We start from the raw sequence: 14,623 nt of genomic DNA on the forward strand, positions 1-14,623 counted from the left end.
TTATCGTGAGTCACTGCAGTAAAAGCTCCGACACTCAAAGGAATTCTATGAGCTTTGGAGTTTTTACCACAGTGGCCTGCAATTAAAAAAACCTAACGCAGATTGATTAAAGGGTACCTATAGTAGGGACAAATTAATTGGAAATTTGACAATTATATCCAGGTAGATACCACAATGTATGGATTTTGGATTTAATTACTTGTCTTTTCCAACTCATGCTAAATACAAAGAGCATCAATGGGAGAAGCAGTGAGAATGCTGGTGCTCAATCCTCAACTCTGAATTAATACTTTGCTTAGCACTGTTATTGAGGTAATAAACTACAACACAATAAACTCGTTTGCAACATTAACTCATTTTTATCTTTTTATCTGTCAATAAATAAAGATTAAATAAAATATAACATACATAAACACAGGCCTCAGCTCATGCATACTCTTCAATGGTTATTCAAACCTTAGAAATGTATTAGTTTGTTCTTCATATATGTAATAAATTATTTATTGGAGGACCAGCATAACTTAGGATACTTAAAATTCCTTTTAACAGACTAGAGAACAGATATCTGTGTGTATAAGTGCCTCATTTTTTATCTCATTCAAAAATTATGAAGTGATGAAGTGAGTCAATCCCAAATAATTTTTAGGCAAATCAAGGGGTTTTGAGGTAGAAATAAAACTTAAAAAAAAATAAATAAATAAAAATCCAAGATGGCCGCTGCCAGTAAATTTGTGCCAAAAACTCCCCAAAACTCCAAAATAAAAAGTAGCGATTTGGAGTCTGGGGAGGTGGGAGACCTGAACCCTACCCTCAGAAACTGAAAAATGTGATTTAAAACTCTTCACAACCCACCCTGAAGTTCCAATAGGAAATAATGAAGGGTACTCACAGTTCTGCAGTGCCTATGCCTATCAGCAAGTTTAAAAGCAGCTGAGTGGAAAAAAAGGAATTTCTGCCTCAGAAACAGCACCAAATGCTCAGAGTTGAAGATCTTCGGGCTGCCAGTCAGCCAGCCAGACACTGACTACAACCGCCACCCCAATGGATCCTCTGCCACTTGGTCGGGGGCAGGAAAATCAGCCTCTGCCTTGAACCTGGGTGGGTTTCACTCCAGAAGCATACAGCCTGCGCTTGAAACCTATGACAAGCTCATTGGCAAGCAGACTTCCAAGGGAAGGGTCTCAGAGTTTTAAGAAGGGTGGCACACAGCAGGCTGGCTCCACAGATCCACCAGAGTTACCCAGTGAAGCTGCAGTCTGGCTTCACAGGACTGTGTCCTTTTCTCCAACAGGAAAGGGGTCTCAAGGCACTGAAGCCACCAAGAAACGAACTTTAAGTGGAAAAAAAAAGAAAAGAAAAAGAAACAGAGCACTGCCAGAGACTTTTGCACAGATTGCTTGGAGAAATTGTACCTGGATATGTTACTAGCTCTCAGGCTAAGGGGGTAGAGCATGTGCTCAGAAAAGTTTTGGATATCTGCAACTGCCGGATTACGGGTTGGGATTGAACACCTAGCGTATGGAATCTAGAAAGGACATAGCAGAATGTGAGTTTCAACAGTGAGTAAATCCAAAGAAACAAAAATTAGTTTGCTCCCACTCTCCCATCACAAACTGAAAGGACAAACATTTCAAGAAGATATTAATCTGACAGCACTATGGGCTGGATTCTATAAGCAGCGCCAGTATCAGCAGCCACCTATAAAATGGCCACCGATCACATCAATCACGCAATGGTGGTATTTGTAGAATTATGGCTGCCTCAAACATAGGCGCCTGAAATGTAGGCCAGCGTTTTTGAGGCCTACACTTTTGGCGCCTATGTTTGATGTGAATCGTATTTATAGAGGTCCCTAAGGTTGTTTCTGGTGTCAGCCACCCTTACTTTTGATCTTAGCTGTTCTAAGGCTCCCCTGTAAACGTGATCTAGGTGCTGATTTTGTAGGCACCTACATTCTTATTCTTAAATCATTTTTAAATGGCTTTACCACTTAAGTTAGTTGCAGGTAGGGTGCTTATAGGCGCCTAACTTATAGAATATGGGCCTATGATGATGGGTAGCAAATGTGGAAATGTACTGATTACAGTATGGGGAACTGCACATGCATAGCTATAACATTTCTGAAAAACAAAATTAGCATGAATATTTAACTACTGTTTAGAAAGCACACAGGACTAATACGTATAGCACAAGTTAAAGGAGTATAAAAATTCTCCTTTCATCCAAGTTTGCTAGCTACAGAACAAATTGGAGCTGACATTTCATGTGATGTCTAACAGCAGCATTTCCCACAATTACAAGATAATTGTATTAAGTCCATGTTTGTACAGAAACTTAGCCTACATGCACAAGGAGCACACTGATATGACAAAGCCTCATTAAATTAAGGGATGCTTTAAACTACAAGAATGGAATCTTAAGAAGGATGTTGCACTCAGTTCTGTACATTTGAAGAGTAAAGGATCTGCTCTGTTGGCTTAAAACTAAAAGGCAAAACATTAAAATATTTTTTATGACAAAGATGTAGAGGTTTAGTGATAAAGTGTTTTGCTGATTTATTATCAGTTTCAGGCTACAATAAAAATGAATGTGAAACCATTGTGCTTCTATGCATAAATATGGGGGAGGCAAAATCTATTTTAAATATGGTCACAAAGGCTATTCACCATGACCACAGAAAGCAGGGTAATTTATCTGTAATGGGAAACCTCCATAGAAAGCAGGGGAATGCAGCTATACTTGCTGGTGCTGTCCTCCAAGTGGATCCTGTAGGTTGCTCTCCTCTTAGCTCAGGGAAGGGAACCTTTTATTTGTGTTTCCTAAGCGTGTGTGAACTTTCCTGCATATAGCTCCTGAGCTTGACCTGTGCCTTAAGTAGACCTGAGGAGGGCCACCTTGGTTTACCGGGACAGGTGGATGTGGTGAAATAAGCAAACATGAAATAAAAAATTCAGCCATTACACTTTCTCACATTGCACCAGGATTTACTAGTTAGAAAAACCTGTTGATAGATAGGGCCTAATCCAAGAGCAGTTAAGAATGTGGTATTAGTGGCTATGCATGAATATATGAATATTGGATAAGCTATAATATAATAATCGGAGAAGCAAAGCAAAAAAATGGGAATTTAATCTAACATATTGATTTGACACATGTGTTATGTGTTTGAAGGTACAGGAAGGCAGGCTAGGACATTCTGTGATTGATAACCACCATAGCAAATTTACCCCAGATGGCAAAGCTTAAGTTTTATAGGGCTTCTTTGTTCTGAAAAGTGACCAGCCTGGACTGGGCCAGTCCTCAGGGAAGTTATAGGCAGATAGGAATTGGCCTCTGACCTTGTTGCCTGAATTCCAAGGGGTCATGAGTTTGCAGTGAGAAAGACAAATCAAATCCACATGTGTATCATTGTATGTATAGATCCAGAATTAAATTTTAATAAGTCAGTAAGTCATTAAAACTATATAATAGGAATTTACTTATGTAGCTATAGGTAACAAGTGTAGATTAGAATATATTTTATTTTGATTTTATATATTTGAAATCTGAAGAAAGTCTGAGAAGGCTACATCTGGTATTTAACCTCTGACCTTAAGCAACTTTTTTCTACTCTGTGAAACTCTGATGGGAGGGGGAGTTAATTGCTCCTTCCATCCTTCTCTTCTCTCTTTAGTTTTAGTGAGACAAAGAGTCATGAATTTCTCAGTACAGAGGTTGATCTTAACAGGAAAGGATTTAAAAGCTGAGTAGTCTTTGTGAGTACAGTGGTGCCTTACACAACGAACTTAATTGGTTCCAGGAGCAAGTTTGTTATGCGAAAAGTTCGTTATGTGAAACGCGTTTTCCCATAACAATACATGTTAAAAAAAATAATTCATTCTGTAGCATAAAATATGCTAAGATGACATAAAAAAAGATAAATTTATCTTGTTAGAGCTGGTGTTAGACACAACTGGGGACTGCAAAGTCCAGGCAGAGGCTTACGGCTCTCTTTGACCAGGGGGGACAGTTGCCCTAGTTGCACTACCCTAACCCTATTCCTGCTATGTGTGACTGTGGTATTCTGTTAGCATGATATTTCTGTGTAGCATTCTATAATAATTTGGCTTATTCAATTTTCTTGATAGTAGAGGGGATATATGTGAAGGGGAGGGGAGACAGGGGTTTTGTTGATCCTTGCTGTGTATTATAATCACCCCCCACATACTCCCCAGTACCTTTTTAATCATCCCCCCTCGGTACCTTTTTTAATTCCTCCCATCTTTCCCAGCCAGTGGCGTACAGGCCAGAAGCGCAGAGATCAGGAGCAATTCCTCTGCACGCCTGTGTGGGCCCATGCCGATCTTCGAATGGCTGCAGTTAGTTCTTGTGAGTCCCGCGAGAGCTGACTGCAGCCATTCAGAGATCAGCGCAGGCCCAGGCAGTAGCACAGAAGGCTTGCTCTTGATCTCTGCGCTTCTGGCTGGGAAATTTGCTAGACCACCAGTTACGAGTGAGCGGGTGAGATTAAAGTTGCAGCAGTGGTGGCTTTTTTAAAAAAATATGTGGCGGCGGGGGGAGGTTTAAAAATATGCGGTGGCGGCAGAGGCTTAAAAATATGCAGCAGCGGCGGCAGGGGAGTTTAAAATATGTAGCGCCACTGCACAGGGAGCCAGGCGGAGAGAGGGCAGTTAAGGATGCAGCTCAGGCGACTTCGTTGTGGGAAGCAAGACCTGAAGTTCGTTGTGCGCAGCGTTCGCTGTGCGAGGCGTCCGTTATGCGAGGCACCACTGTACATTACAATATCTATCTATGTATTTCTTCTTTTTATAAAATATGTAAGCTTAATATAAGAATGTAACTTTTTAGGTATAAGAATGTAATTTTAGGAATGCTTTTGTGACACGCCCATATGAAGCCAGCCTTATATGGAAACAAATAATTTGGACCAGTTAGATTGTAGCGAAGGAATGTCGTCATTTAGGATATATATGGATGTGTAACTGGTAAAACGTTGGAATTTGTTACGAGCAAGACCAGCTTTTCGCTTCTGTAATAATTCTCATGATGCAATAACCTTATGATTATTCATATCTGATAATGAATAAATAATAATTTTGATTTTATAAAATATTTGCATCATTTTCATTATTCATTTTTACAAACCTATAGAGTAGCTACGAGTACACTTGTGTGCAATTATCCTGGTCATTCCTCAGCCCATATCTTACCTTTAACAATTCATCAGACGAGAACAGCAAGTGTGTGTGGGGGGGAAGGGGGGGAGTGTGGTTGCATTTCCCTGCCGCCAATAGAGATTCCTTATTAAAGAAAAGCAGCCATGCTTTCTCCATCAAGAAGCAAGGGATATGAAGACACATTTGGTAATGACTCCAAAGCTGAGAGTCATCCACAAATGAATAACAAATAATTGGCAACCCAATTAAGAGTGGGCAGTGGAATATTAAAATGTCAAAAAGATATCTGAGCACAGATTATTTGAAGGCAATATCTTACTATGATGAGGTGTTCCAACAACAATATCTTGTGAACATCTGAACTAATGACCAAATGGCCAGCCTACAGAAGAACAACAAAGGTTATCTATAGAGATGTTTTTTCCTCAAAGGCAGTGTGCAGTGACTCTGCCCCAAAAAATCAATACCTGCTGAAATCCATTGAGAGAGAGTGGCTTTGCATGTCAGTGCTCTCATCTTATTTGGATTGAATGATACAAAAATCGAAGAACCCTAACAAAAAGCAACAGTTGCATGAATGTAGTAGAACACGGTTCATACACAACTGAGTGTGTGAAGAGTTTCTTCAGCTTAACTTGGGGAAAAAATGTAGGGAGAGTGATGGATTAACTAATATGGACTTCTGACACTGGCTTTGTTAGAATTTGGGGTAAGTGCAGTGAATTCTTTATTGTGCATAAATTGCATATATGATAGATAGTATGACAAAGCCTGTAACTCACTAACTCTCCTGGCTGATGTAACTGCAATAAGAAAAACAGTCTTCTAAATAAGATGTTTAAGAGCAACTTGGTCCAAAGGTTTAAATGGAGGTTCAAGAAGATACGCAACCACAATGTTTAAACCCCAAGGCAGCATACAGTTTTTAGCAGATGGCTGCATGTCTTTAATAACGTGTGAGATTAGAGGATGCAGCAAAAAAGGTTTGCCTTCAACTTTTCTTTGGCATGTCAATAAGGTATGGGAATGGGAACTGAGGTGGTTTATAAGCTGTTAGATAAAAGAAGGATGTAGACCAGGATGTCCACTACTAACATGAGAATGGACCATAAGTTTTGCTCAGAGTAAAAAATGAACCCACTTGGTAGAGGGTCTTCTAGAAGCTAGAATGATCTTCCCGATTCCATAGCCAGGTCATTAAATGTAGAAATCATAGATCAGGGTGCAGTAATGTTCCCTGTGTCAACACGAGTTGGTGAAGTCTGAAGATGGACAGGGTGGTCCACTGTGAGAAACAGAAGCAAGAGAAACCAGTAAGGAGCAATGAGAATAATTTTTGGAAGACTCAAGATATGAGTAGGATGGGTGGGAAAACACAATAGACCGTGGATCCACAAGTGGTTGAAAGCATTGTAGCTGAGATATTGAGGTGCTGGTCCCATGAAGCAGAAGAGAGTGAATTTGTTGTTTTCTGGTGAAACTAACAGATTGACATCTGGAAATCCCCATCTGAGAAAGAGAGAACAAGTTGCCGACAGGCTCATGGACCATTTGGGCAAGTCCAAATTATGGTTCTGGGAGTCAATTCAATTATTGCTGCTTGGAAGGTAGGATGCTTGGAAGTTGGCTTGCATGGAAAAAGCAAGGTTCCAGATCCTTAATGCTTCTTGATATAGATGATAGGACCCTGAACCCCCTTGTTTGTAAAACATTGTGACTTGACTGTATATACAAATCAGAACTGCTTAGTTCCTGAGTCAAGATCAAAAAGTCCCGAGGGCACTGAACATAGCCCATAGTTTGAGTAGATTTATAAGGATTCTCTGTCCTGAGCAGACCAGGGGACACAGAGTATGTATATTGGGCACTATATATGAGGATATATTTGTGATGAGAGAGTTCTGGAGGTTGAAAACATATGTCCCATTTGAAAGTTTTGTGGAATTGTTTTGGACAAAAGTTGTAGATGTTGCTTCCAGTAGATTTTCAGATGAATAGATCTCATGCATCACCTTGCAAATAGCACAACATGTACTATGGTGGCCATGTGACAAAAATTATAAAAATGTTGTGGGCTGAAGTCCATTTTAGCTTGAATATCCTGCTGCACAGGGAAGAACGGGACTGCCAACAGTTTACAGGATAAATTCTGGCAGCCATTGTGTCCAGATCTGCTCTTATAAAATGGATGCATTAAGTTATTTGAAGTACAGATTTTTCTCTATTGATGAGAAACCCAACCTGTGAAGAGTAGCAATGATATTTTGCAGAATAACCATCGCTCACATTAGAAGAAGCTGAAATGAAGTGTCCCAATTTGTAAAAATCGTCTTAGCATCATTAGTAAAGATCTTGTGAAGACTCTGGTTGCAGATGAGAAGTTGAATGGGAGCACCTGATACTAGTAATGGTGTTGAGAACGATGAATAGGAGAAACTGCCAGTGATTCGGATTTATGGAAATATGGGTATAGAGTGTCATTGAGATCTAAAGAGGCTAGTTAATTGTTTTGGTTGAAGAGTGACAGAATTGTGGATGTTATATTTCTCGTTTTTACAAATCTCAAATTGAGGATGGGCCCGAGACCTCATGACCTTTTGGGGATATTAAAAAAATAGAATAAAACTTTTCCTATGTGGGGTAGTGCAACTTTAACTACAGAGGCATTTTGTGCAAAGCTTGTAGCTCCTCCTTCAGAAATGGAATGAGGTAATGTGGAATCTTGAGACCACTAATTGTCCTTTGAGTGAGGGAACATTTATAAAACTTAGCCTGTAACTGTGCTTGATGATCTATTATGATGACATGTCATGCCCCTGAAAAACTAAAGCCTTCCCCCTACTGGCAGATAGAAGGATGGATTCAGTTTTATAGCTGCTGAAGTGGAAGCCGATTGCTGTTTTCTCTCTCGTGGTCTTTGACTTTGGGAGTATATAAAAGGTGGTTGATGTTTAGTGGGGGTGGGAACAGCATTTGACTGGTAATACCTCCTAGGGATGAACTGCTGAAGATATTGCTTTCTAAAGAGGAACTGTGATATCTTTCAGAATGATGCGTGCTGGGATGAGAGTTCTTGCACTGTAGAATTATCATCTTTAATTTGGAAGATACTATCCTTTACTTTATTATCAAAAAGGTCATCTCCAATACATGGTCCATTGGCTAGACAGTCATGTAAATCCCTGCTGGAGACTTGATGCATACAACTATGCTGTCCTACAAACACATATATTCCTGTAGTACGAGAAGCAAAGTCATAGGCATCATATGTGGCTTTCAACGATGTAGAGTATATTATTTTATGGACAATAGGAATTGGGTACACTGATTTTGAGAAGTCTCTAGTGGTGACCTGGCAGACTCAGTAGCTTGCTAAAGAAAAGTATGGTAGTAATGAAGCATCTGACATTGGTATGCGAAAATTTTTAGGCCAATGTCATGTACAATCTTTTTGATCTTTGCCTGGGGCACAGTGGTATTTGGATTTTCTGTCTTAAATATTTTTCATGGTAGTTTCATAAACTACTGCTGTACATGATTAGGCCCTGCAGCAGAACATATCTTGTATTTTAATTCAAGACATACAGAAATAGCCTGACTGGAAATAGGAGTTTTCCATAATCTATCTGCAACTCCTGGATTATATAACGAATGGGCAGCACAAGAAATTCTTTATGTGTCTTTTTGGCAGTCAAAAGACAATGAATATCCTTTTTGGTATGTTGAGTTTCAGTGGAAACCAGAGACATGAGTAGGAATTTTGGATAGGAAGTGCCTTCATGTGATTTCTGTTTAGTTCCCTTACATGGTGGCAGCTGAAAAACGTTCTGCTGCTTCTAGATATAGTCTGCAAGGGGGAAGACGTCCGGAAGGATACAGACAGATTCATTATCTTCAGAATCTCTCAATGTGGTGACCAAATCTAGAAAAAGTCAATCCTCTTCCTCCTCAGTGAGAGGGGAATATTGCCGAAGGGAGAAATGCTCTGTTGGGCTCTGTTCAACAATTACTCAGGTGCAAATATTGTTTGAGTGGAGGTACCCAGGACTATGCTGTCCTGTTCCATTCCTGTGGATAAAGGCTAAAGCTATCTTTTAAAAATTTCAGAAGAGAATAGCTAAATTTTGTTTCCTGCTGGGTTATGAATTACATCAGTTCAAAGAATAAAGCAAGCATAATTGGGGAATATGAGTGCTCCTCATTTGAGGTGGACATAGGACTTCCCCTCAGAGAAAGTGCTTGAAAACAGAGTATCCGAGTGTGTGAAGGAGTGGTCACTGATGGTCAGGCCACAAGCTGAATTGATCCGTGGTGCTGCTGTGGTAAACTGAGCACTTGGTCAGTGTAAAGAGTTTTTCTTTTTTTAAATATTAAGAGTGTCAAAAACATTTGGGCAGATATCAGCTAAATTAAATGACTACTGAAAGTACCCGAGTCAGCTCCGGAGAGGAAACTGGAGTCAGTATGTAACTATGACCTCTGTTGAAAAAGATTTTTACCCTGCTGTTTTTCAACTTTATTTTATTTTTTTGTGACAAGAACTATGAAATGTCCAAATAGTCTAGTGGGGGAAAAAAGGCCTGAGAAACAGTGGGAGGATCTAGCATGAGCACGGGAATGCCTCTGCATGCTCGGGATCCTTAAAATACAAACAAAACAACAAAAATCCTCCCCAAAAGATTCCCTGAGCTAACCAGACAGTATGCTATTTCCTGTGCATCGATGGAATATATGAAATGTCACTGTAGTAGTGAGGATTCATTGAGAGATTTTGTTTTTATAGCACCAAGAAAGAATCTCTTGATATATCAGGACTTTTCTTTATTTTATGCCAACACACAAATATCTTTAATGAATAAGGCCTTAACTATCCAAAGGCACTATAAATTCAATGGATAAGTGGTTTTGGTCCTTTCCATACGATACTAAATTACTCTGCCTAAAACAAACTTACTTATGCAGAAATTGAGCTTTAAAGCACAATTCGCTGTTAGACTATAAACTTAAGTATGAAGTCTAGCACATGACTTACAGGTGATTTTATTTTATTAAATACATTAATGATGACAAAGATCACATGCAATTTATTTACTGATCCTCGCCACAATATCTTATGTAGCAAAACTATTCTAAATCTACAAACTGATACTTGTAATAAAAATAATCTAATTCACTAATTTCTTTTCCTCACTGGTCAGGCTTCCAGGATTAATCTTGGAAATTTGCTCTGGGGGTTACATCATCTCAGAGGATTTTGTCTTTTGCAGAAACAAAAGAAGTGGGAAAGCATAAGACAACCAGATTTTATTTATTTATTTATTTTTACAAATTACACCCTTTAGCTACTGATTATGTAGCATTAATGGCCTCCCATTAGCAAACTGCCTCATTTCCTGCCACCAGGCTAAATGCACTCTTGTCATAGGTACATGGAGCTTTGGCAAATCATTTCAAAATAAATCAGTAAAATGGGAGATCTGGGGGGTCTTTGCTTTAATATGATGAGAATATGATGAACAATAGTCAAAGTTGTTTTTTTTTTTTAGTTATGGTAACTGGAACAATAAGAAACAAACTGTATTGAAAAATATCTACAAGCTTCTGAATTATAAAAATGGTCTCTATATTTTCAAAATAATACTTTTATAATATATACTTAAGATTATAAGTGAATTTTTAAATTACAGATCATACTATAGATTTATCAGTCACATTACAGAATATTGTCTCCTTATCTAGCTATCATTTGCCCTTTCAAAAGAAAACAATAGAGAGGACTGGTGAAAAATCATGTGGTACTCCCAAACTTTTTCCCCTACTTTTTTTTTTTTTTTTACAGCAGATTTGCACCACATGTAGACTGAAGCTAGTCCAGTTCAAATCCTGCTCTGTATTTAGTCAATGAAGTATTCTCTGGCACTTGAGGTAAGTTTGGTAAAATAGCTCTGGCTTAAATCTTTACCAGTAAAGAATAAAAAAGAGATATTGTCAATCTGAATGTACGCGTAATGCTGACGTAGGTCCACAATTTGTCAAGTGAATGTGGTCTGCTTAATGTAACTTAAGACAGTGGAAACATTTTTAGATGAGGGGTGGGAGGCTTCAGATTTTCCTTTTAACAATAGATATAAATGTCAGCAAACAGAATACTTAAAGTGCTATTAATTGAAATATGACCGATACACACATTTTAAATTAAAAAATGCCTTACAAGCAGTAAGTAACTGTTTCTTACATTCAGTTTCAATACTGAATGCTGTTTCTTAAGCCTTCAGTACGTTTAGCAGAAAGCAAAACCTCATTTCCCATGAATATCTGGGAACACATACTGTATCTGCATCAGTTCATAGACAACGGCGCGAAAGACAAAGGCGTTCGCCGACAACTGAGCGCAAGATGGAGGCGCGCGCCGAAGAAAATTACAGTTTATGAGCGCAAGATGGAGGCGCGCGCCGAAGAAAATTACAGTTTTTAGGGGCTCCGACGGGGGGTTTTGTTGGGGAACCCCCCACTTTACTTAATAGACATCGCGCCGGCGTTATGGGGGGTTGTAACCCTCCACATTTTACTGTAAACTTAACTTTTTCCCTAAAAACAGGGAAAAAGTGAAGTTTTCAGTAAAATGTGGGGGTTTACAACCCCCCACATCCCCCCATAACGCGGCGCAATGTCTATTCAGTAAAGTGGGGGGGTTCCCCCCACGCCCCTCCCATCAGAGCCCTAAAAACAGTAATTTTGAGCGGCGCGCGCCTCCGCGCTGCGCTCAATTGTCTGGGCGCACCTTTGTCCCGGCGCGCTTTTGACCTGACACCATCTGCATCACATGTATCAAATTACAGTACCACAGCAGAAAAAAAGTATCAGCAACATTAGTAAAAATCAAATGCAAAGACAGATTTATTTAATAGCTGACTGATGGCCTTGAATCCAGTGTGAAGACCTGTAGCTCTCAAAATCCCCGTGTGAAGAAAATCGAAAGGCATCTGGGCTGTAAGGTTGTGAGTGAATATATCAAACCACATGCAGCTGCATTTCCTCCAGCAAGGTTAATGCTTAAGAACTAAAGCCAGTAGATGTTGTACCATCATTCTCAATTCACTAGAAATGTCTCTTCATTGTGAATCCTGTCTAGGGCACAGCTGGAAGGGAGTCACAAAAGCCACAAAGTTTTCTGAAATCAATGCAGGCAAGCAAGCATGGAGTGTCCTTCATTTTGAACAGGCTCAGTGCCTCTGAACTACATCATTCTGCAGCAGACTTCAGTTCATCAATGTTGTCATTAAAAGGCCTGCAAGAAAAAATTATACTTCAGAATAAGCAATAAGGTCTATATTCAGTGAGTTAACTGGGTTGGAACGACTCCTGTCAACTCCTGCTGATCAGCACCTGGCTAGATATTCAACAGCACTATTTAGGTGCCAATGAATATTTGGTCAGACGGTCTCAGAACCACCTGGGAAATGCCAGGGTGGTCTGGGTGTGGAGTAAAGATGGAACCAGATTTTGTGTCCTGCTGCTATTCAGTGCCAATGCCCTGTTAGCAATCGGAACAAGTGAACCAGAAAAAAAGTAGCCACCTTAACTTTCCTGGATAGCTATTGAGCACTGGTTCTGGATATTAGCAGTATCTGAATAACTAAAATATGGTACCAAGACTTCTTAGATGCACACAATTTGTGACTTAGCCTGTGTTTTAGATTTCGGCCCCTTGTGTGATTGAGTTTGACACCCTTGATATAAACGTTTAAATACTTGAAAGACATTAATATAGAAACAAATCTTTTCCAGAGAAAGGAAAATGGTAAAATTAGAGGACATGATTTGAGGTTGTGGGATGGCAGACTTAGGAGCAATGTTAGGAAATTCTTTTTTCATGGAGAGGGTGGTAGATGCCTGGAATGCCCTCCTGATAGAAGTGGCGGAGATGAAAACGGTGATAGAATTCATAAAAGCGTGAGATGAACACAGAGGGTCTCTAATTAGAAAAATGAATGGTATAAAACACACTAAGGCCAGTACTGGGCAATCCTGCATGGTCTGTGTCCCATATATGGTGGTTTGGTCCCATATATGGGGAGAGCTTTGAAAGAAGCTCCAGTGACAGGTTAGAATAGGTAGGAGTGGGCTTCAATGGCAACTCCAGCAGTGGGAATCTAAAGACAGTATCGGGCGGATTTCTATGGTCTATTGCCCAGAAATATTAAAGAAAAGACAATTTAACCATGAATATATAATGAGTGACTATTGGGCAGACTGGATGGACCATTTAGGTCTTTATCTGCTGTCATTTACTATGTTACTAACTAACTAACTAACTAAACCTTAGGTTTGTATACCGCACCATCTCCATAGTCGTGGAGCTCGGCACGGTTTACAGGAATTGTGGTGAGAAAGGAACTCCAAGGAAAGGGCTAGATGAAGATCGGAGGAAAGAAGAATATTAGAGGACTAGGATGTCAGATGAGGAGGGAGTGTTAGATTTTTGAAAAAAGCCAGGTTTTCAGATGTTTACGGAAGGGTTGGAGAGAACTCAGGTTCCGAAGAGGGGAGGTAAGGTTGTTCCAGAGCTCGGTGAATCTGAAGTGGAGGGAAGTCCCCTCTTGGCTGCAGGCCGCGGCGGCTGTCGGCCACAGAAACTGCAAGATAAACCCTCCACCACTCTTCATAATACTGCAGGGAAGAGAGAGGCCTTCCGATCAATTCATTCTGCACACTTAGGGGAGAAGTTGGAAGAGGAAGATGTGTCAGGCAGTAAGCAGAGGAAACGGTTGAAGAGTAACTGCCTAGCATCAGGTGACTCTGTAGGGGGCTGGCAAAAGAAACGCAGGAGGTGGAGGAAAGAACTTACAACCCAGACTTTTCCCATAGAAACAGCCAGGCACAACCTGGCAGTAGTGCTCCAGGACCTTGCAGGCCAAGAACCCGAAGAGGAAAAAGTGGAGATAGCAGTGGGAAATGCTGGTTGTTACTATGTACAGTTTAGGAAGTGAAGAACTTTTGTGCACGAAAGAGGAGCAGGACTTCGATGTGATCGTATGTGATGATCTTAGGGTGGCCAGACAGGTAGAAAAGGAAACAGAGGGTGCATATGGAGAAGAATAGCCAGCAGGAAAAAGGAGGTAATGATGCCCCTTGGATTAGACTCTGGTGAGACCTCATATAGAAGGTGACAGGGGACAGATTCAGAAGTAACCTCAGAAAATACTTTTTCACAGAAACGGTGGTGAATGTGGGAGAACAGCCTCTTAGTGGAAGCAGTGGAGACGAAAAACGTATTTGAATTCAAGAAAGCTTGGGACAAATACAATGGATCTTTAAGGGAAAGGAAGGGATAGTAAATGGCATGGATAGACAGACTAGATAGGTCATATTGTCTTTATCTGCCTTCATTTTTCTCAGTTTTTATATTTCTAAGGACAGAAATCATCATCATAAAAATATTGGGA

The 14,623-nt window shown here is 40.0% G+C and overlaps 1 protein-coding gene across 2 annotated transcripts in view; it reads right to left on the reverse strand.

Moving 5' to 3' along the window:
- Window positions 1–12,001: 12,001 nt before the first annotated feature.
- The window catches only part of TMEM245 (transmembrane protein 245), a 201,473-nt gene continuing 198,851 nt past the window's right edge, over window positions 12,002–14,623 (reverse strand). For both annotated transcript variants that reach the window (XM_033930622.1, XM_033930623.1), the window contains one exon: window positions 12,002–12,465. In XM_033930622.1, the coding sequence (XP_033786513.1) occupies window positions 12,420–12,465 (46 nt within the window). In that variant the 3' untranslated portion in view covers window positions 12,002–12,419. The remainder of the gene's footprint in view (window positions 12,466–14,623) is intronic.

Source organism: Geotrypetes seraphini, chromosome 2 (assembly GCF_902459505.1).
Source record: "Geotrypetes seraphini chromosome 2, aGeoSer1.1, whole genome shotgun sequence".
NCBI classification, from domain to species: domain Eukaryota; kingdom Metazoa; phylum Chordata; class Amphibia; order Gymnophiona; family Dermophiidae; genus Geotrypetes; species Geotrypetes seraphini.